The sequence below is a fragment of the Bubalus kerabau genome, chromosome 2, assembly GCF_029407905.1.
Source record: "Bubalus kerabau isolate K-KA32 ecotype Philippines breed swamp buffalo chromosome 2, PCC_UOA_SB_1v2, whole genome shotgun sequence".
Classification (NCBI taxonomy): domain Eukaryota; kingdom Metazoa; phylum Chordata; class Mammalia; order Artiodactyla; family Bovidae; genus Bubalus; species Bubalus kerabau.
This window is the reverse complement of record NC_073625.1, coordinates 165,613,379-165,636,561: the sequence shown is the minus strand read 5'-3', so window position 1 is coordinate 165,636,561 and position 23,183 is coordinate 165,613,379. Positions and strand designations below refer to the sequence as shown.

At 38.5% G+C, this 23,183-nt stretch overlaps 1 protein-coding gene and 2 long non-coding RNA genes across 3 annotated transcripts in view; 1 reads left to right on the top strand and 2 right to left on the bottom strand.

Annotated features, from left to right (window-relative positions):
• The window catches only part of LOC129644059 (uncharacterized), a 202,455-nt gene that overhangs the window by 53,132 nt on the left and 126,140 nt on the right, over window positions 1-23,183 (bottom strand). The window lies entirely within an intron of this gene.
• LOC129644061 (uncharacterized) lies at window positions 18,521-22,541 on the bottom strand. The gene is made up of 2 exons (XR_008710720.1): window positions 22,437-22,541; window positions 18,521-20,109 (listed from the first exon to the last, which is right to left on the bottom strand). It is a non-coding gene; the product is annotated as an uncharacterized LOC129644061 (long non-coding RNA).
• Window positions 19,825-23,183, top strand: part of CPB1 (carboxypeptidase B1) — a 36,286-nt gene continuing 32,927 nt past the window's right edge. Inside the window, exons 1-2 of the mRNA XM_055569398.1 lie at window positions 19,825-19,895; window positions 20,005-20,080. Coding sequence (XP_055425373.1) covers window positions 19,825-19,895; window positions 20,005-20,080 — 147 coding nt within the window. The remainder of the gene's footprint in view (window positions 19,896-20,004; window positions 20,081-23,183) is intronic.

Here is a 23,183-nt window from a genome sequence, read left to right as displayed (position 1 = left end):
TGACAGGAGCCATGAAATTAAAAGATGCTTGCTCCTTGAAAGAACAGTTACGACCAAGCTAGACAGCATATTAAAAAGCAGAGACATTACTTTGCCAACAAAGGTCCATCTAGTCAAAGCTATGGTTTTTCCAGTAGTCATGTATGGATGTGAGAGTTGGACTATAAAGAAAGCTGAGTGCCAAAGAATTGATGCTTTTGAACTGTGGGGTTGGAGAAGACTCTTGAGAGTCCCTTGGACTGCAAGGAGATCCAACCAGTCCATCCTAAAGGAGATCAGTCCTGAATATGCATTGGAAGGACTGATGCTGAAGCTGAAACTTCAAAACTTTGGCCACCTGATTCGAAGAGCTGACTTATTTGAAAAGACCCTGATGCTGGGAAAGATTGAAGGCGGGAGGCAAAGGGGATGACAGAGGATGAGATGGTTGGATGGCATCACCAACTCAATGGACATGAGTTTGAGTAAGCTCCAGGAGTTGGTGATGGACAGGGAAGCATGGCGTGCTGCAGTCCATGGGGTCGCAAAGAGTCAGACATGACTGAGCGACTGAACTGAACTGAAATGAAATGAACTGAAGAAAAAAAAAGTCACACATTTGATTACAATTTGCTATTCATTGTAAGAATCAAAGCAAATTGATACACATTAAAATGGGGTAGGGGACAGTCTGTCTTGGATTCAATAAACTGTGGGATGCAGGTGAAGAATTTCCTCAGCTGGACTTCAGTAAGGAAGCTATTTCAGAGACTTCCCTGGTAGCCCAGTGGCTAAGACTGTATGCTCTCAATACAGAGGGCCTGAGTTCGATTCCCAGTCAGGGAACTAGATCCTACATACCACAACTAAGAGTTCACATGCTGCAACTAAAGATCCCACACAATGCAACTAAGACCCAGAACAGCCAAATAAATAAACTTTTTTCAAATGGATCTATTTCAAGCAGCTGGCAGAGCACAAGCAAGGGCACAGATGTTTGAAAATGCTTAGAGCATTTGGGCAACTATAGTGCCTGGAAAGACCAAAACCAACTTGAAACAGTCTGTTATTAAAAGGTCTGAGCAACTAATCAAGCAGGTTTTTAATAATTACCCACATTCCCCTACCTCTGAAATATCCTCAGCATTCACATTCACTCACTGAAGCACAATCGCACTTCAAATTAAGAAACACTGTTCAGTCTTGAACCACTCTCTTTTAAATCACCTAGTGAGCAGTACTCTTACCTGGAAAATCCCATGGACGGAGGAGCCTGCTAGGCTACAGTCCATGGGGCTGCTAAGAGTCGGACACAACTGAGCAACTTCACTTTCACTTTTCACTTTCATGCATTGGAGATGGAAATGGCAACCCACTCCAGTGTTCTTGCCTGGAGAATCCCAGGGACAGAGGAGCCTGGTGGGCTTCCGTCTATGGGGTCACACAGAGTCGGACACAACTGACGCGACTTAGCATCAGCAGCAGCAGCAGCAGTGAGCAGCTACACATTTTTAAGAACTCCATAGCTTAGAAATCAGAAAATTATACTGGTTCTTTAAAATTCTAAACAGACATCAGGGAAGAAGCTAAATAAACACAATATGCTTTTAAAACACATTCCTTTAAAAAATATGTGTGAAATGTAAAATTAAGCAATATAAATAAGAAGGATGCCTGCAGCTTGCACAGATTTTTCCTAACAGTATTAGGTGGACTGAAGTCCAGGACCTGTTACAGGGAACTTTCAAGGGTGTGTGTGTGTGTGTGTGTGTGTGTGTGTGTGCGCGTGAGTCACTCAGTGTCTGACCCTTTGCAAGTAAGTAGCTATTCCCTTCTCCAACCAAGGGATCAAACCCTGGTCTCCTGCATTGCAAGCAGATTCTTTACCACTGAGCCACCAGGGAAGCCCAACGTCAAGGATAACAAATGTCATTTAATTGGATCACAAAGAGGCAAGAATTTAGCAAAGAATGTGTCCCTCTTCTTTATTTCACTTTGTGGAGGTAGTATCATAACCAAAACAGAAAGAAATTAGAAGTACTCAGCTCCTAGCTGCCCCTGCCCCAGCCTGTCTTCACTTGGAAAGGGCAGAAGAAATTAAGCCCAAGAAATGTGGAAAACAGTGAGAAAGCATCAGTCCATTTACTGTGGTCATGGGCTCCAGGCCCAGCTGGACTATACCAGGGAACTCAGGTTTCCCTAGGGGACTGGAAGTGCTTGCAGCTTGTTCAGAAGGAACAAACACTAAGGAACTTGAAAGAACTCAAGGTACTTCTAGTGAAGAAAAGCAACTCACTCAGTAATTGCCACCCTCTCTGTACTCAACTGCTGCTGCTTTCTAGTTTGTAACATCTCAGCTTCCACTTCTCAGGGCAAGTTTCAGGGTTTCTTTTGCCCTGGGTACAGTTGTTCTGGGGCTTCCCTGGTGGCTCAGCAGTGAAGAACCTGCAATGCAGGAGCCTTGGGAGACGCGGGTTCAATCCCTGGGTCTGAACAATCCCCTGGAGGAGGGCATGGCAACCCATTGCAGTATTCTTGCTTGGAGAAGCCCAGAGACAGAGGGGCTGGTGAGCTACAGTCCATAGGGTCACAAAGAGTCAGACACAACTGATGTGACTTACACAGTTGTTCCACTCATTTCACCTCACAAAACCACAGCTGCCTACAAAGCCACCAACCTCTCTGCACTGCTCAGTTCTAGAAAATAATCTACCGGAGCAAGCATTGTGCTCCAGGGCTGGCATGTAATAATCTCACTATCACTGGTATTGTCTTGTGACTGAATGCTCGGATGAGTTCTCACAGATGCTGATGGAACCATCAAAAAGTCATGACTGATGTCTAATCTAAACATATTACACATATGCCTTCTTCCAGATTGGCCTCTTCATCTGAGTCTATAGTCTTACTAAAGCTCAGAAGCCTTAGCTTGACTTGGAAGCAAGCTCATCCATCAGTGGATCAGTGGTTCTCAACAGGAGAGGTTTAGCCCTGGATGAGGACATTTGGCAAAATCTGAAGACATTTTTAGCTGTCATAACGCAGAGGGCGTAGGGGGGATTACTACTGACATATAACTGGCAGAGTCCAGGAATGTTGCTAAACAGACTAAAATGCACAGGATAGTCCTTGAACACAGAATGACAACCCCAATCAAAAAAAAACAGCAGACTTGTTCCAAATAGGAAAAGGAGTACATCAAGGCTATATATTGTCACCCTGCTTATTTAACTTATATGCAGAGTACATCATGAGAAACGCTGGGCTGGAAGAAGCACAAGCTGGAATCAAGATTGCTGGGAGAAATATCAATAACCTCAGATATGCAGATGACACCACCCTTATGGCAGAAAGTGAAGAATAACTCAAAAGCCTCTTGATGAAAGTGAAAGCGAAGAGTGAAAAAGTTGGCTTAAAGCTCAACATTCAGAAAACGAAGATCATGGCATCTGGTCCCATCACTTCATGGCAAATAGATGGGGAAACATGGAAACAGTGTCAGACTTTATTTTGAGGGGCTCCAAAATCACTGCAGATGGTGACTGCGGCCATGAAATTAAAAGACGCTTACTCCTTGGAAGGAAAGTTATGACTAACCTAGATAGCATATTGAAAAGCAGAGACATTACTTTGCCAACAAAGGTCCATCTAGTCAAGGCTATGGTTTTTCCAGTAGTCATGTATGGATGTGAGAGTTGGACTGTGAAGAAAGCTGAGCGCCGAAGAATTGATGCTTTTGAACTGTGGTGTTGGAAAAGATTCTTGAGAGTCCCTTAGACTGCAAGGAGATCCAACCAGTCCATCCTAAAGGAGATCAGTTCTGGGTGTTCTTTGGAAGGAATGATGCTAAAGCTAAAACTCCAGTACTTTGGCCACCTCATGAGAAGAGTTGACTCATTGGAAAAGACTCTGATGCTGGGAGGGATTGGGGGCAGGAGGAGAAGGGGATGACAGAGGATGAGATGGTTGGATGGCATCACCAACTCGATGGATGTGAGTTTGAGTGAACTCTGGGAGTTGATGATGGACAGGGAGGCCTGGCGTGCTGCAGTTCATGGGGTCACAAAGAGTTGGACATGACTGAGCAACTGAACTGAACTGAATCAAAATGTCAATAATGCTAAGATTAAGAAATCTTGCAGTAGTCCAACAAAATAATCATTAATTCCGTGACTCTAAGCTCAGTTCTCATTTGTCATGTATTTTTGGTGTGTAGATTACAGTGCGTGTTAGTCGTGTCCAGCCCTTTGCAACTAATGGACTGTATGTAGCCCACCACGCTCCTCTGTCCATGGGATTCTTCAGGCAAGAATACTAGCGTGGGTTGACATTTCCTCCTCCGGGGTTCTTCCCAACCCAGGGATCAAACCCGCACTTCATGTGTTTCCTGCATTGCAGGCAGATTCTTTACCCGCTGAGCCATTGGGAAAGCCAGAGTTCCAGTACCTGCCTTTTAAGATTGAACAATAATATGAGCTAAAATATAAAACTGTTCAGTATACCTACCATGCATACATTTTTTTTAACTTTACAATATTGTATTGGTTTTGCCATATATCAACATGAATCCGCCACAGGTATTTAAACCATATTCAGAGATCACTGACATCAGATAAAATAATACATGCCAAAAACATTGCTGACTCTTTTTTAATTCACAAAATACATGAAGCTATTAAGCTATGCATAAATCATTAACAATTCATTTAATAAGTGCATGAAAGAATAAAGTCCTGACAGCTTCCATAATTTTCACCTATGAACCTGTCTCTAGACTCTTTCTCACCCCCTTTAAAGTCTTATCTGCATTAAACATAACATCCCCTCCCATAACCAGGATGAATATATGGAGTCACTCTTTCACATCAGCAGATTTGAGCCACACACCAGACCCTGCATGGCAGGAATGGACACTATATTCTGAATCTGCTTGATACCATTAAGGTAATCTCATGAGGGATTAATTTTTGTAAAATTTTCATTTGATGGACAAAAGGCTAATCTGAAATGAGGAAATGAATGAGTTTTAGAATGGGTATGAGGGCTTCCTTGGAAGTCCAGTAGTTAAGACTCTGTACTCTCAATGAAGGGCACACAGGTCTCATCCCTGGCCAGGGAACTAAGATCCTGCATGTTGCATGGGACGGCCAAGAAAAAAATGTGGGTACCAGTGACAGAGCTGATTCATTTTGCTGTACAGTAGAAACTAATGCAACATTATAAAGAAACTATACTGCAATAAAAATTAGTTTTTAAAAAAAAAAAGAAAGACTGGGAACAGAAAAGAAGAGAAAAAGAGAGAGCTTTTTAAAAAATCATCACAAAAAAAAAAATCATCAAGGCTTATGCCAAAATATGTTGGGGAATAATTACTTCAGCTATGCCCTTCTCTCAGCCCCTGAAGCCCTGCCATTGCCCACCATGTGTCACTCGGTCCTGTATCACTCTTAATCAACTTGTCAGTCTGTCAGTTACAATTTGCCATCAAACAAAACTTTTACCAACTGCTACCCTTATGCCCATTGGACTTAAACCAGCCCCTCTTTCCCATATTTTATACTCTGGACTAAATCGTGTGTGAAAATTACCTTTTATTGACTTTAGCAAGAGCCTTATATAAACAACCGAGGGCAGATTTCAACTGCCCACTGCCAAAATTGTCCTCTGTCCCATCTGTTGGATGCACATATCATTAAGACTTTTATTAGCCTCAGAAACAGAGAACTCGTTTTATGTGTGGGCTAAAAATCTACAAAAGTCCTTGAAAAGCAGTTCTTACTCATCCTGGTAACCACTGCATCTGAGCAAATGCTGCTAAAGAACTAGAAACAGGTATTAAAAGAATGATAGCCCCAAACTGTAATTTCAGGTCTATAAATTCATACTTTATATTAAACTGCTCAAAGATAATATACCTGTTGTCCTTCCAAAATGGAGACGTTTTAAAATTTAGGTTTTGGAAAGAGATAAGAAAATTTCCTCAAAAACATTTGGAAAAACATCATTTCTTAAATAAACCATGGTGAAGGAAAGACATGGCGTAAGAATCACCAGCAGAAGAAATCAAGAACTTTCTTGGAAATGGAAACGTTATAAGAGGCTTAACCATTGGGATCCCAGGGAGAAGTAATGATCTTTCACCAGAAGAAGAGAATAAAATAATGAAAGCCTAATATGGCTTTTTACAGTTCTGCTTACAATTACGCATTAAACAATTTACCCCTTGTGGATGAGTTCCTAAAGCCTGCTGAGATGTTGCACTTGGAGAAATGAGTACATGCTGTTTTTTCTTCTGTTGAGGGTTATTTTTATTAAAACAAAAAACTTACAACAACTGAAAACAATTCATTTTTGCTGAATCTTACTCTTTCTAAGAAGACCGACAGCATGGATGAACATTTTTCCAATGTTTGTGGTAAGTCCAACAATAAAAGACAATGGCTTATACATTCATGCCCAGTCAATGTCCTATGGGCTGGAATTCATAAAATAAAGGCAGCAGATGGCATACCTAAATTTAATTTGCTATTTGATTCATCCTTGTGTTACCACTCTGAAATGCAGGCACTGAATGTTTATCTAACAGTGTCAGAAAACACAAGACCATGTTTTGAGCAAGTTTATCATGTAATCTGATGTTGGATCATCAATCCTGAGAATGAAAACTGCAGCCCATCCGCAGAAGCACTCTCTTCAGATTAAGAGGGACCTGTCAACAGCCAATACTCCATGTATCAGAGATGGCATTTCATATGGTTTGGAATCACTTTTCATGCCAGTAAAGCAATACCAGAGACCATCAAAAGGAAGAATGTGCTTGGATTCTGTTGTTCTAATTTGACATTAAAGAGGATATTTTTGTGTGTTTCAGCCTTAGCTCCCAATGCTCCATTAATGTGATCACTTTTCCTTATGGATTCTTCTCTTAAATACTGTGCTACTACCCTGGATTGTCCATTAGTATTTATATACCAGACCAATATTCTAGACCACCACACTCTAAAATGAAAACCTCCTGAGTCTTATGTTACTGCTTCTGGCAGCTGTCAAAATAATTCCTGCTGACATCATGTTTAACAGACTTGCCTCCCAGTCAGATCAATGTTGGGGAGCAGCACGCAGTGCTGCGAAATTAGGTCATTAATTGTGAAGCCAGTTCACCCATGATTGCATTTGGAGACCAAAACACTCTGAGGTTAAAAAAAAAAAAAGCTAAACAATCAAAGATTCTGGAATCTTCTTTTAAATCTCAACAAAGGTGTCAATTTAGCTATTCATAATTATTCTCAGAGTTCTTTGGAAGAATTTTATTATTTAAAAGTATGGTAATATAGAAAGGAATGAGTTTGAGTTGGCTCTAGTGAGGTGGATGAACCTAGAGCCTATTATAGAGTGAAGTAAGTCAGAAAGAGAAAAACAAATATCACATATTAATGTGTACATATGGAATCTAGAAAAATGGTACTAATGAACCTATTTGCAGGGTAGGACTAGAGATGCAGACATAGAGAACAGACTTGCAGACACAGTAGTGAAAGGAGAGGGGTATTATTTGAAAGAGCAGCATTGAAACATACATCATCATATATAAAACACCTATTGAGAGGGAGGCCTGGTGTGCTGCAATTCATGGGGTCGCCTAGAGTCGGACACGACTGAGCGCCTGAACTGAACTGAACTGAATGGGAAGTTACTGTATAACACAGGGAGTTCAACCCAGTGCTGTGTGGCAACATAGAGGGGTGGAAGGGAGGTTCAAGAAGGGAGGTTCAAGAGGGAGGAGACGTGTATTCTTATGGCTGATTCACGTTGTTGTATGGAAGAAACCAGCACAACATTGTAAAATAATGTAAAATATTGTAAAACAATTATCCTCCATTAGAAATTTTAAAAAGTGGAAAAAAAAAAGATTTTTAAAAAGTATGGCAATATAATACCTAGTCCTCCAAAGGGGCTAGAAAATAAGCCAATATTAAAATATACATACTCCTAAAGTGTGAAAATCCAAGTGCTAACACTCATTGGACTGATCATCTTTTTAAGAACTCAAATGTTAACTTTATCAAATGACTACAGGAGAATCTATTGTTAACCTTTTCTCTCAAGTGTCAACCTGAGTGGTTGGCATAGGATTTGCTTATAAAATTACCTCATAGTAATATAAAAGAAACACAAGAGTCTCAATGACTGAGAATCTGGGAGCAGGAAAAACCAACCTGGTAGTCAGAACCAGATTGCCAAATGACAGCATCGGCTGTATTATCTGTGTGCCTGGCGGCTGCCCTTCCAAACTAATTTTAAAAATAAATTGAAATTGAACTGGAGCCATACAAAGTAGAACACACAAACCTTTTTGAAGATTCATATCAGGTAACGAGTAACAGGTTGTCAGAGAATATTGACAGTTTTCTTTTTAGAATTGATTTTATGCTTTTATTTTTCTACCCATATGGCATTTCATATTATTAACATTTATTTATTAAAACCCTGGCCTTTCCTCCAAAGGTTTTAAGGAGTCTTAATGTTCTGTTACAGCATTTCAAGATAAAAATAGCTCTCCACTACTTTAAAAACTAGAATAAAACAAATATTTCTCATATTTGAATTAAAGGAATAATTGTATACCTTACAAGTTTGTTTCCAGTAAAGTAAACCTATTAATATGAAAATGCAAAAATTATTATTTATTAATGTAAAAATTCAAAATACCTGAGAATTTTCCCTAAAATCTATCAACTAATACACAAATCAAAGATCAAAATATTAAGATGGTCTGTAAGAATTAACAAAGATAAAGGTAGATGGAAAAACAGGTTGATTTCTTTGGCATCATTCCAATTTATCTCCCCACTCTTCTGATTAATTGCCCTCAGCAAGGAGCTAGAACCCAGTTATGCTGTTTTCTTAATTCCTGTTGATAGGGTGTTGACATAGGATAAAAAGAGAACCAACTGCCTTTTAATGAACCCATTCTTCATGAGCTAATCAATCATAACTTGTCCATTTTAATTATCTCCCAAATTCCAAATAGATATGCTTGCAGTTTCCAAATATTTTCATGATTAAAGATGTTTTCCTTGTTTCAATAGGAACTTTAATTTGATGAGTCAGGTGGTAAGATTTATGGGATGAAGTTGTCCTGTTTATCTCCCAGCTTTCAAAAATACTGATCTGCAATTCAGTAACAAACAACATTCACATCAGAGATATGTAGACTATGCTCATTCACAATGATGAACATGTTTAAATACATAGATAAGTACACCAACAGCAGTAGATGCCAGAAAGAAAAGCCTGCAAGCAAATGTTTACTAGCCTCCCTTTTCATATATATAAAAAGGCAGTCTATTTGAATATTAAATATAATTACACAAAGCTAACAGGCCATTGGTACACCTGAATAACATTTTCAGGTTTTACCCTCCTTGGAGCAATACTGCAGACTGTCATCAATCAGTTATACTCCTCAAAGTGCAGGGAAATTCTGGCTGACTCACAAACAACTGGACAGATCAGTTAAGACAGAATTCTCACTGAATTGACTATTTTGACTGGGTGCAAACAGAAACAAAAGCTAACTCTTTTCAAAACTAGCTTCCCATTTAGGAGCTTCCCTCTTCCATCACCTAAAATTCCACCACGTTTAAAATATCAGAATTGAAGCAATAATGTTCCTCCTTCATAGTAAATGGTCTAGCAACTGATGGCAGAATATGGTGATGATGATGGCAATGATGATGATGATACAGGGTTTCTGAGTGAATAATTTTTATATAAAAATTCTCATATTAAGTATCCAATACAGACAAATAAATGTACAAAAGTACTTGTACTCCTCCAAGTCATTAGAATTGTTTTCTCTGATTTAACAGAAATTGCACATTTCCTGATTTCTCTCTCTTCCCTTATATCATCTGGTCCTTTAACAGTGAAGAGTCCTCTATTTAATCTTCACGCATCGTTTTTGAGGTAGCACTCAAGTTGAGACAATGGTTTGCCCAGAATAATCAACTGACCCAAGTGTTAAACCTTATTGTGTTGTTGTTTAGTCGCTCAGTTGTATCCGACTCTTTGCAACCCCCATGGACTGTGGGCCCACCAGGCTCCTCTATCCATGGGATTTCCTAGGCAAGAATACTGGAGTGGGTTGCCATTCCCTTCTTCAGGGCATCTTTCCAACCCAAGGATCAAACCTGTGCCTCCTACACTGGCAGGTGGATTCTTTACAACTGAGCCACCTGGGAAGCCTGCCTTGTGAAACCTGGGTGAGCCTAACATCCATGAAAATGTCATCCTGGAGGCAGGGTACTGTTCAGAAACCTAGAGAGTACAGGTCCATCTCTCTTCTTCTTGGACCTATCTGTCCTTAACTGAAGTTTTATATAGCTCTAAAATCAGTTTACTTCAATATGAAATTATACAATCAAATGTATCTATCTATATTTATATATATATTTATATATATTTGTATTTATATGTATATAAATATATTTGTTTGTATCTATTCACTGACACTTGAAACTTCCATGTAAAAAGTATAACTTATGATCCAAGGTGGGTGTTCAAAACATAGCTGTAGACACTCTTCTAAATACATACTTGTCATTGTTTAGTTGCTAATTCATGTCCAACTCTTTGCAACCCCATGAACTATAACCCACCAGGCTTCTTGGTCCATGGGATTTCCCAAGCAAGAATACTGAAGTGGATTGTTTAGCTTTTTTTTTTCTCCAGGGGATCTTCCTGAGCCACAAATCGAACCCACAGCTCCTATATTGTAGGCAAATTCTTTACCACTGAGCAACCAGGGAATTTTATAATTACACTGATAACACTTAGCCAGTGGCCTTAACACTGAAGTCACAATAAACTTTTTGACCTTGAACATAAACAGACCATGAATCCACAAGTTAATGTGGTTCTATTTGTGAACTTAGTCTGGAGTTTTCCAAACTGTGTTCCCTAAACCACTGGTCCTAAGTGATGCTTTTGAGGAAAATGTTCCACATCCAAACATAATGGAATGTAGCAATAGTCCTAAATTTTCTAACTTAGCTGGACTGAGCCAACCTGGCACTCTACTGTGAGATAAGTTTGGGAAATGCTGCATGCAAGTCCCTTTTTGATGATTTACAATACATGTTAACAACTCTAAAAAGCCCTACACTAAAAGAGTTTGTTTATTTTAGTTTCAAGCAAATACATTTAACCTTAGAACCCTTCCCTATTTAACACCAAGGGGTATGCTTAGGGAAGTCATTTTCCAGAAAGCAAGACCTCACATAGGATGAATCATAACTCCACAGGACGGTTAACAGAATCTCCAAAATCTCATGCTGTTACATGAAACACAAACAGACACAAAGATGTCTCTTGGCTTATTCATCACCAAAACTGTGTATAAAAAAGAATTTAAATATATAAACATGAGACAGGAAGCAGGAATTTTAGTATCTTTGAAAGTTATTACAACTAACAAAAGCAAAATTTAATTACAAACTGAAAATCCTAACTGCCCTCCACTTGGATTCACAAAGCATCAATTGAAATAAATTCTCTAGTATGTTTATCATCCCAAGTACAAGTCATCCACAAATGATTATGTCATTCTTTTTTAGCCATCCAGATCCAAACCTCTAAGTTTGGAGGCAGCTCTAGCTTAGAAGCCAAGGGAGGCAGAGATCCTTCCCACTACCAAAGTTAAAAGGCAGACTTCCACTCACCGAGTCCTCTTTCGTAGCTAAACACTGACCTATGACTTTGACTTGATATGGGATCTGGTGACAAACACAAGTGACAACTGCTCAAGATCCATCCTGGGAAAGGCAGCAGCAGCAGCAGTGATAGTTTTATAAACATTTTAATTGGACTTTATTCCAAGGTTCTGGAGGTGATCAAATGACAGCACATTCCATCATGCTGACCACAGAATTGCTTCAAGGACAGAGATGTACCAAGTCAGGCCACTGAGATTCATTCTGAAGATCTGTTAGATTTGGGGGGAAGAAGAAATTATCTTGCCATCAGCACTGTCAATCCATTAAGATGCTAACCTGGATCTATTTGAGGCATGGTCTTCCCTGGTGGCTCAGTCAGTAAAGAGTCTGTCTGCAATGCAGGAGACCCAGGTTCAATCCCTGGGTCAGGAAGATCCCCTGGGGAAGGAAATGGAAACCAACTCCAGTATTCTTGCCTGGAGAATTTCATGGACAGAGGAGCCTGGCAGGCTATAGTCCATGGGGGTCACAAGAGTTGGATGCGACTGAAGTAACACACACATGCAGACTCCCTTCTTGGAGCCAATGGTGGAATTTACACAATAGCTAATATTTCCTGTTGTAACTGTAGTATTGTCTCAGTGGAACAGTCAATACTGAAATTTAAGAAAGCTACCTGACTTTCTAAAACAGACACTGATAGTTTATGGAATTTCTTCGGCTTGTTAGGCCTGGTACCCTAGGGAGGCATGGCTGAGGTCAATACTACAGACTGGTTTCAGCATACTACTGGGAGTCCCATTGAAATTAACCTTAATTAAATGTCCATTAGGCAAACTGAATGGATTGGATCCCAGCCCCTGTCAATCAAATTAGTAAGAATGACCAACAGAGTAGCATACTCATGGAAAAATTCAGCAGAAGTCAAGAATGTATATAGGAATTGTTGAGGGACAAATCTTCATGTATCCCCCTATTTCTGCATGTCCTGGAACAGCTTTTACTTTGGACTATCTTTTCAAAGATGTTTGTATAGCAAGCAGCTTAAGAGACAGAATGACATCTCCCTCTAGGGCAAATGAGAGTTCTGCTTGCAATTCAGGATATTAATGCTAATGTGTCCTCTGGGGCAAAAGCTAGGCAGATTTGCCAGTGGTTCCCTCATAAGATTGAGAGTTTCCTGAATTTGGTATACCTCAGTTGTGACACAGACCTGTGTACCCAACAGCCACCGGGGCTCATAGAACTGCAGAGTAAAAGAAATGAAACAAACATAAAGCTTATGCTGCCTGCTATGCTTGCATAATAGGGTCCTTTGATTCTGATCAAGGAGTTTATCTTCCACCAGCATCTATGAAACTGTAGATGGATAATCTTTTATCTTGTAGGTAGGAAAACATCTCAGACCCTTCACACTTTCTGACAAAGACCAAGATTAATAAACAGAGGTAACATGCTTGTAAATTGGAGGACTCAAAATTATATCAGCTCTTCCAAAATTGATCTATAGATCAATGCAATACGAAGCAAAATTCCACAAGATTTTTCATAGAAATTGACAAGTTGACAGTGATAGCCAAAGCAATCTTGAAAAAGAACTAACTTGGAGGATTTGTACACTCTCTGATCTTAAGACTTACTATAATGTATAGTAATTAAAGACATTGTATTTCCATACAAATTGTGAAATTATTTGTTCCAGCTCTGTGAAAAATACCGTTGGTAGCTTGATAGGGATTGCATTGAATCTATAGATTGCTTTGGGTAGTATACTCATTTTCACTATATTGATTCTTCTGATCCTTGAACATGGTATATTTCTCCATCTATTAGTGTCCTCTTTGATTTCTTTCACCAGTGTTTTATAGTTTTCTATATATAGGTCTTTTATATCTTTCAGTTCAGCTCAGTTCAGTTGCTCAGTCGTGCCCGACTCTGTGACCCCATGAATTGCAGCAGGCCAGGCCTCCCTGTCCATCACCATCTCCCAGAGTTCACTCAAACTCACATCCATCAAGTTGGTGATGCCATCCAACCATCTCATCCTCTGTTGTCCCCTTTTCCTCTTGCCCCAAATCCCTCCCAGCATCAGAGTCTTTTCCAGTGAGTCAACTCTTCGCATGAGGTGGCCAAAGTATTGGAGTTTCAGCTTTAGCATCATTCCTTCCAAAGAACACCCAGGGCTGATCTCCTTCAAAATGGACTGGTTGGATCTCTTTGCAGTCCAAGGGACTCTCAAGAGTCTTCTCCAACACCACAGTTCAAAACCATCAATTCTTCAGCGCTCAGCTTTCTTCACAATCCAACTCTCACATCTATACAAGACCACTGGAAAAACCATAGCCTTGACTAGATGGACCTTTGTTGGCAAAGTAATGTCTCTGCTTTTCAATATGCTATCTAGGTTGGTCATAACTTTTCTTCCAAGGAATAAATGTCTTTTAATTTCATGGCTGCGGTCACCATCTGCAGTGATTTTGGAGCCCAAAAAAATAAAGTCTGACACTGTTTCCACTGTTTCCCTATTTCCCATGAAGTGATGGGACCAGATGCCATAGGTAGATATATTCCTAAGTATTTTATTCTTTTTGTTGCAATGGTGAATAGAATTGTTTCCTTAATTTCTCTTTCTAATTATTAGTTTATAGGAATGCAAGGTATTTCTGTGTGTTGATTTTATATCCTGCAACTTTACTATATTTATTGATTAGCTCTAGTAATTTTCTGGTGGAGTCTTTAGGGTTTTCTATGTAGAGGATCATGTCATCTACAAACAGTAAGAGTTTTACTTCTTCTTTTCCAATTTTGATTCCTTTTATTTCTTTTTCTCCTCTGATTTCTGTGGCCAAAACTTTGAAAACTATGTTGAATAGTAGTGGCGAGCATGGGCACCCTTGTCTTTTTCCTCATTTTAGGGGAAATGCTTTCAATTTTTCACCATTGAGGTTAATGCTTGCTGTGGGCTTGTCATATATAGCTTTTATTATGTTGAGGTATGTTCCTTCTATTTCTGCTTTATGGAGAGTTTTTATCATAAATGGATGTTGAATTTTGTCAAAGGCTTTCTCTGCATCTATTGAGATAATCATATGGCTTTTATTTTTCAATTTGTTAATGGTATTACATTGATTGATTTGCAGATATTGAAGAATCCTTGCATCCCTGGGATAAAGCCCACTTGGTCATGATGTATGATCTTTTTAATGTGCTGTTGGATTCTGTTTGCTAGAATTTTGTTAAGGATTTTTGCATCTATATTCATCAGTGATATTGGCCTGTAGTTTTCTTTTTTTGTGCCATCTTTTCCAGGTTTTGGTATTAGGGTGGTGGTGGCCTCATAGAACGAGTTTGGAAGTTTACCTTCCTGTGCAATTTTCTGGAAGAGTTTGAGTAGGATAGGTGTTAGCTCTTCTCTAATTTTTTGGTAGAATTCAGCTGTGAAGCCATCTGGTCCTAGGCCTTTGTTTGCTGGAAGATTCTGATTACAGTTTCCATTTCCGTGCTTGTGATGGGTCTCTTAAGATTTTCTATTTCTTCCTGGTTCAGTTTTGGAAAGTTGTACTTTTCTAAGAATTTGTCCATTTCTTCCAAGTTGTTGATTTTATTGGCATATAATTGCTGATAGTAGTCTCATGATCCTTTGTATTTCTGTATTGTCTGTTGTGATCTCTCCATTTTCATTTCTAATTTTATTGATTTGATTTTTTTCTCCCGTTGTTTCTTGATGAGTCTGGCTAATGGTTTGTCAATTTTATTTATCTTCTCAAAGAACCAGCTTTTGGCTTTGTTGATTTTTGCTATGGTCTCTTTTGTTTCTTTTGCATTTATTTCTGCCCTAAATTTTAAGATTTCTTTCTTTCTACTAACCCTGAGGTTCTTCATTTCTTCCTTTTCTAGTTGCTTTAGGTGTAGAGTTAGGTTATTTATTTGACTTTTTTCTTGTTTCTTGAGGTATGCCTGTATTGCTATGAACCTTCCTCTTAGCACTGCTTTTACAGTGTCCCATAGGTTTTGGGTTGTTGTGTTTTCATTTTCATTCATTTCTATGAATATTTTGATTTCTTTTTTGATTTCTTCTGTGATTTGTTGGTTATTCAGTAGTGTGTTGTTCAGCCTCCATATGTTGGAATTTTTAATAGTTTTTCTCCTGTAATTCAGATCTAATCTTACTGCATTGTGGCCAGAAAAGCAATCTTGAGAAAGAAGAATAGAACTGGAGGAATCAACCTGCCTGACTTCAAGCTCTACAACAAAGCCACAGTCATCAAGACAGTATGGTACTGGCACAAAGACAGAAATATAGATCAATGGAACAAAATAGAAAGTCCAGAGATAAATCCATGCACCTATGGACACCTTATCTTTGACAAAGGAGGAAAGAATATACAATGGATTAAAGACAATCTCTTTAACAAGTGATGCTGGGAAAACTGGTCAACCACTTGTAAAAGAATGAAACTAGAACACTTTCTAACACCATACATAAAAATAAACTCAAAATGGATTAGAGATGTAAACATAAGACCAGAAACTATAAAACTCCTAGAGGAGAACATAGGCAAAACACTCTCCAACATAAATCACAGCAGGATCCTCTATGACCCACCTCCCAGAGTAATGGAAATAAAAGCAAAAATAAACAAATGGGACCTAATTAAAATTAAAAGCTTCTGCACAACAAAGGAAATTATAAGCAAGGTGAAAAGACAGACTTCAGAATGGGAGAAAATAATAGCAAATGAAGCAACTGACAAAGAATTAATTTCAAAAATATACAAGCAACTCCTACAGCTCAATTCCAGAAAAATAAACAACCCAATCAAAATATGGGCCAAAGAACTGAACAGAGATTTCTCCAAAGAAGACATACAGATAGCTAACAAACACATGAAAAGATGCTCAACATCACTCATTATCAGAAAAATGCAAATCAAAACACAATGAGGTACCATTTCATGCCAGTCAGAATGGGTGCTATCCAAAAGTCTACAAGCAATAAATGCTGGATAGGGTGTGGAGAAAAGGGAACCCTCTTACACTGTTGGTGGGAATGCAAACTAGTACAGCCACTATGGAGAACAGTGTGGAGATTCCTTAAAAAACTGGAAATAGAACTACCTTATGACCCAGCAATCCCACTGCTGGGCATACACACCAAGGAAACCAGAATTGAAAGAGACATGTGTACCCTAATGTTCATCACAGCACTGTCTATAATAGCCAGGACATGGAAGCAACCTAGATGTCCATCAGCAGATGAATGGATAAGAAAGCTGTGGTACATATACACAATGGAATATTACTCAGCTATTAAAAAGAATGCATTTGAATCAGTTCTAATGAGGTGGATGAAACTGGAGCCTATTGTACAGAGTGAAGTAAGCCAGAAAGAAAAACCAATACAGTATACTAATGCATATATATGGAATTTAGAAAGATGGTAACAATAACCTTGTATGTGAGACAAAGAGACACAGATATATAGAACAGTCTTTTGGACTCTGTGGGAGAGGGCAAGGGTGGGATGATTTGGGAGAATGACATTGAAACATGTATATTATCATATGTGAAAAGAATCACCAATCCAGGTTCAATGCATATGTGAAAAGAATCACCAATCCAGGTTCAATGCATGAGAGAGGGTGCCAGGGCTGGTGCACTGGGATGACCCTGAGGGATGGGATGGGGAGGGAGGCGGGAGGGGGATTCAGGATGGGAAACACATGTACACCCGTGGCGGATTCATGTCAATGTATGGCAAAACCAATACAATATTATAAAGTAATTAGCTTTGAATTAAAATAGATAAATTTATATTAAAATAAATAAATAAATAATTTTTTAAAAAAGACATTGTGATGGTTGTATGAAATTAGAGAAATACATCAATGGAACACAATATGAAGTCCAGAAATTACCCCGCACATATATGGCCAAATGAATTTGACAGACACCAACTGTAATTCAATGGGGAAAGAAAAGCCTTCTCAACAAACAGTACTGTATCTACTAGTTATCATATTTTTTAAAAATGTGTTGATCCACACTTTACATCATGCATAATGACCTAAACCACAAAACTCTTATAAGAAAACACAGGCAAATATGTTTGAGGTCTTGGGATAGCCAAAGATTTCTTGGGAAAATGTAAAAAACACAAATTATAAAAAAATAATAATTATAATAAAAAGGCAAACAGCCCTTTTCTTTTATTTTTTTTTAGCCCATTTCTTTTAAAAGGCAAAAGATTTCAATAGATGCTTCACAAATAGGATTTACAAATGGCCAAAAAAAATCATGACAAGATGTTTAACTTCATCAGCATCAAGGAAATACAAATTAAAACCACAGTTAGATATCACTGCACACTCACTAAAATTACCAAAATTAAAGACTAATACTACCAAAACATTGGAGAGAATGCAGAGTAACTGGATGCTAGTGGAAGCTTAAAATGATACAACCACTGAGGAAAAATGTTTGTCAGAATCTTAAGAGTTTGAAACCCTCACCTACATTATTATTTAGCAATTCCATTCTTAAATTAGGGGCTTTAAACAGTGGCAAAGTATCCGCTGCCAATCCAGGAGATATAAGAGACATGGGTTCAATCCCTGAGTTAGGAAGATCCCCTAGAGGACGGCATGACAATCTACTCCAGTATTTTTGCCTGGAGAACCTCATGGACAGAGGAGCTTGTCCAGGGGGTCGCAAAAGAGTCAGACATGAGGGAAGTGACTTTGCACACAGCACATTCTTCAATAGCTATGTAACCTATCCCCCGCAAAATGAAAACACATGCCTACAGAAAGACTTGCATACAAGGTTTATTGCAGATTAATTCATAATACAAAATTGGAAACAATACAAATATCCACCAACAGGAAAATAAACTGCTATGTACAATAAAATATAACTTGCTAATAAAAAGGAAGAAAACAATAATAAAAACAAAACACTAATGAATTTCAAAAACATTATCACGAATGAAAGAAACCAGACACAAAGAAATGTATACCATATGATCTCATTTATATCAAGTTTTAGTATAGACAAAATTAATACACAAAGCTAGAAATAGGAATAGTGTAACCTGAGGGGAGTACAGAAATAGATTGAAAAGATGCTCAAAGGAACTTCTTGCTGCTGAGTCCCTTCAGTCGTGTCGGACTCTGTGCGACCCACAGACAGCAGCCCACCAGGATGCCCCATCCCTGGGATTCTCCAGGCAAGAACACTGGAGTGGGTTGCCATTTCCTTCTCCAATGCATGAAAGTGAAAAGTGAAAGTGAAGTCGCTGAGTTGTGTCTGACTCCTAGCAACCCCATGGACTGCAGCCTACCAGGCTCCTCTGTCCATGGGATTTTCCAGGCAAGAGTACTGGAGTGGGTTGCCATTGCCTTCTCCAAGGAACTTCTTAGGGTGATGAAAATGTTCCATACCTTGACTGGGATACTGGGATGTTTATTACATGGGTATATACATTTTTCAAAACTCACTAAACTTTATACTTAAATCTATAGAATTTGTTGTATGTACTTCTCAAATCAAAAAAAAAAAAAGGCTACAAAATAAATTTTATTTAAAACTTCTTGGGACTTCCCTAGTGGTTCAGCAGTAAACAAAAAATCCAATGAATGGAATTCATTCTGCCAATGAAGGGACATGGGTTGGATCCCTGGTCCAGGAAGATCCCACATGCTTCAGGGCAACTAAGCCTGTGTGCCACAACTGAAGCTGGAGTGCCTACATCCTGTGCTCCACAGCAAGAGAGTAGCCCCAACTCGCTGCAACTACAGAAAGCCTGCACACAGCAACAAAGACCCAATGTATTCAGAAATAATAAAATTAAAATAGTATTTTATAAAAAAAAAAATGTAAAAAGCTCCTTTCCTCCAGATATTCAAGGTCTGACATCCAAATTAGATAGGCTGAAGTTCATATTATTTGCTCTGTTTCCACAGGTGTTGGGAGAGATAGACTTCTAGACTTTACACAGCTACCAAGGCAACAATGCTAGGAAAACCATTAATCAAGATCTGACAGTGCCTATCTGCAATCAGAACACAGAGAACACCCCGGATTATAAAAGCAGGTGAAACCTACCTAAAAGACCTAGTCAGGCACAATGTTGGCGTTCCTGATTCTCGTGACCATGACCCTAGCATCTGCTCATCATTCTGGTGAGCACTTTGAAGGGTGAGTAGCCTACGGCTTAAATTAGCAAATCCTTCCTTGTTAACCAAAAAATTTGAACACATTACCCAATTTTTAATGTTCTCTTCTTCTTCTGTATCTCATTGTTCAGTGACAAGGTGTTCCGTGTCCATGTTGAAGATGAAAATCACATCAGCTTACTCCATGAGTTGGCCAGCACCAGGCAGGTAAATGCCAATCTATGCTTATAGGTTTCCTATAACAATATGTTAAAAATCTTAGATTATTTTTTAAAATCTTAAGATTGCACTGTGATTCCATTAAGGGAAAAATGACATGAAATATTAACTACCGCACTTTTGTAGCAAGAAATAAAAACTTGAAAAACATTTAGTGCCACCATGCCTTCTTTGTCTGCCTAAATTCGATTGCCATAAGCCCTACAGGATTATAAATCTAGGGTAACTTTTTAAAGAGCTGCCTGAGCATGACAACTGGATGAGTCAAAATTGTTGCAAAGGTCAAAGAACATCTTATGTATAGCAACTTCCCTTCTAAGTCAAAAGAGAAAAATGATCAACTTGGATATTACAGAAAAACTGGGCTTTGGTCCAACTTGAAAGTCATTTCCACATCCCATGTATCATCTGTTCTCTTTGATTTTCTTTCATTCCAAATCAAACAGCTTGAGTTTTCATGACCTTGATTCAGGCCCTCTTAATGATAGGACTTGAAGCGGGTAAAAATGATAAAAAGTCATGAGTGATTTTTACTTTACTATTAAGAAACCAAAATCTCTAGGCTACTTTATTTTTTTTTATTTACTGTATTATGGGATTAAAACTGATATTTTAAATTATATATATATATAAGTGCATGTGTGTGTATATATATTAGTGTATGTATATATATATATTAGTGTATATATATGTGTGTATATATATATATTGGAGAAGGCAATGGCACCCCAGTCCAGTACTCTTGCCTGGAAAATCCCATGGACAGAGGAGCCTGGTAGGCTGCAGACCATGGGGTCTCGAAGAGTCGGACAGGACTGAGCGACTTTACTTTCACTTTTCACTTTCATGCATTGGAGAAGGAAATGGCAACCCACTACAGTATTCTTGCCTGGAGAATCCCAGGGACTGGGGAGCCTGGTGGGCCGCCGTCTATGGGGTCGCACAGAGTCAGACACGACTGAAGCAGCTTAGCAGCAGCAGCAGCAGTATATATATATATATATATATATATATATATATATAAGTGGCAGGGAGCTATTGTAGACCATTAATAGTTTACTTGATCCAATGCTGTCTTTTCATTAATATAAAAACCAAAACATTCTATCAGTTCCTAAGTATCTATCTATACATCCATTATCTTTCTATAGTTATCTTTTTAGCTTTTAAGATGTGGAGGGGGAAAAAAGGTAGAGAGTGTCACAAACTGAAACAGATTCAGAAAGTTAGATCTGAAAGAGGATTTAAAGTCATCTATTGCAGGCTTTCACTTAAATTTGAACTTTTTTGGTAGAAATAGCATCTCTGGTTGCTAGCCCTAATAAAACCTGTTTGAGTACTTCCAAGGATAGTAGGAATACTTCTTTTTCAAAGTAGCATTTGCCTTACAAACCATTCAAACCATTACACTGAGCTGAAAACTACCTTAACCGTGACCCACTGGACCTAGCTGAGTCAAACACTGTCTCACTTCTGAGATTTATCAATACTCTTGGCACGGGTTTACAGACTCTTGGTCATTCTGGTCACTTCTGGACATAGCTCAATCTTTCTGTCTATATTTCTTTTTTTTTTTAATGTAGCTCTCAGAATGGACAATGGACCTCCAGGTGTACTCTGATTAATACATAGTGTGGGGCCACTGTCTGCTTTCATTTGTAAAGCAGACACTTACTAATGGGGTATAAAATTCTTTTTACAGCTTGAACAGTTAGAAGGCTCTTAGCTTATAGTAAACCTAATTCCGATCAAAGCTATCAGGGTATTTTTTTCTCATATGCATCACCCTCTCACATGAAGCAAGGTATTCTTCCTTCTATACTTGCCTAACTGATGTTTTAACCTAAATGCAGGATTTTATTATATATTTAGTAGGTTAAAAATTATCTTTATTGCATACTGAGACAGTTTTAAAAATGAATTCACTCAGGGAAATAATTTGCCCTAACTTCACATCACCAACAAGCTTGATAAACCTGTCTTCTTAACTTTTACCTTTGTCATGGATAGAGTAAAAATATTAAGTAAAGGGTCAGTACAGAATTAGAGGCATCTTCCATGATTCATTCTTTCAATATCTATTTATCAAGAGTCTCCAGTATGCCAGATGCAGTGTTAAGTAAGCACTGAAAGTGACTGATAAATCAACGCATCTCAGATGAGTTTTCTCTCCTATCCATGTTACTGTGGTGTTACCTACAGCTAACACTGTGCTTTCCCGCTTATAAAGAAGAATGTAAATGTAGAGACTTGGTCAAACATTTTGCTAAGATCCCAATTCAGCACTCTGGCAGGCTAGTGTTTTCTTTCAATCATCACATGAAGTTAATTGGGCTTGACTTACTCTTGCTGTACACCGTGCTGGCTCCCAAGGATCACGGCTCCCTTTTCTGAGCATTCACAACCCATCTGCTTCCAGTTAACTTTGTTAGTATCTATGTCGGGCCCTGGGAGATCCTGCTTCTGAGATTCACCTGTCTTCTTGTTTATGAAATCCAAGACGTGCCCCCTCCACTTTTCAGCGATCCCGTCAAGCTCTGATTCCTCTAAGATTGCTGAGAAAAAGTTTGCAGTCACATCCTCTGCCTTTTTAGTTACCTAAAATTCAGCATTTTCTAGTAGTCAAGAGCAGAGAATCTGGACTCAGATTTCCTGGGTTCAATTCCTGACTCTATGACTTGCTAGCTGGACCTTGGATGCCTCTCTGGGTGTCAACCATGTCATGTGTCAAATAAGGAGAATAAGAGCATCTACCTTACAGAATTTTGTGAGATTTAAAAGAACTAATATAAGTAAAGCACTTGGAAAGAATTTACATAGTAAAAACTATGTGTATGTTATTATAAGCACCATGAGATCCAGGATTCTGAATGTAATACTTGACTAGTATAATCCCTTCTCTCCTTATCTACCCTGGGCCTCAAAGTTCTCTTTCCACAGAAAGTATTTCTGCTAAAATCTTAACATGTGAAAAATGATTTACTTAGGGTAATTTCATCTTTAGAAATTTCATCTTTAGAAGTAGGAAAAAATAAGAGATTGTGTAACTCCTTAGAAAAGACAAAAGCCACACAAGAGTTAAAAAAGGTTA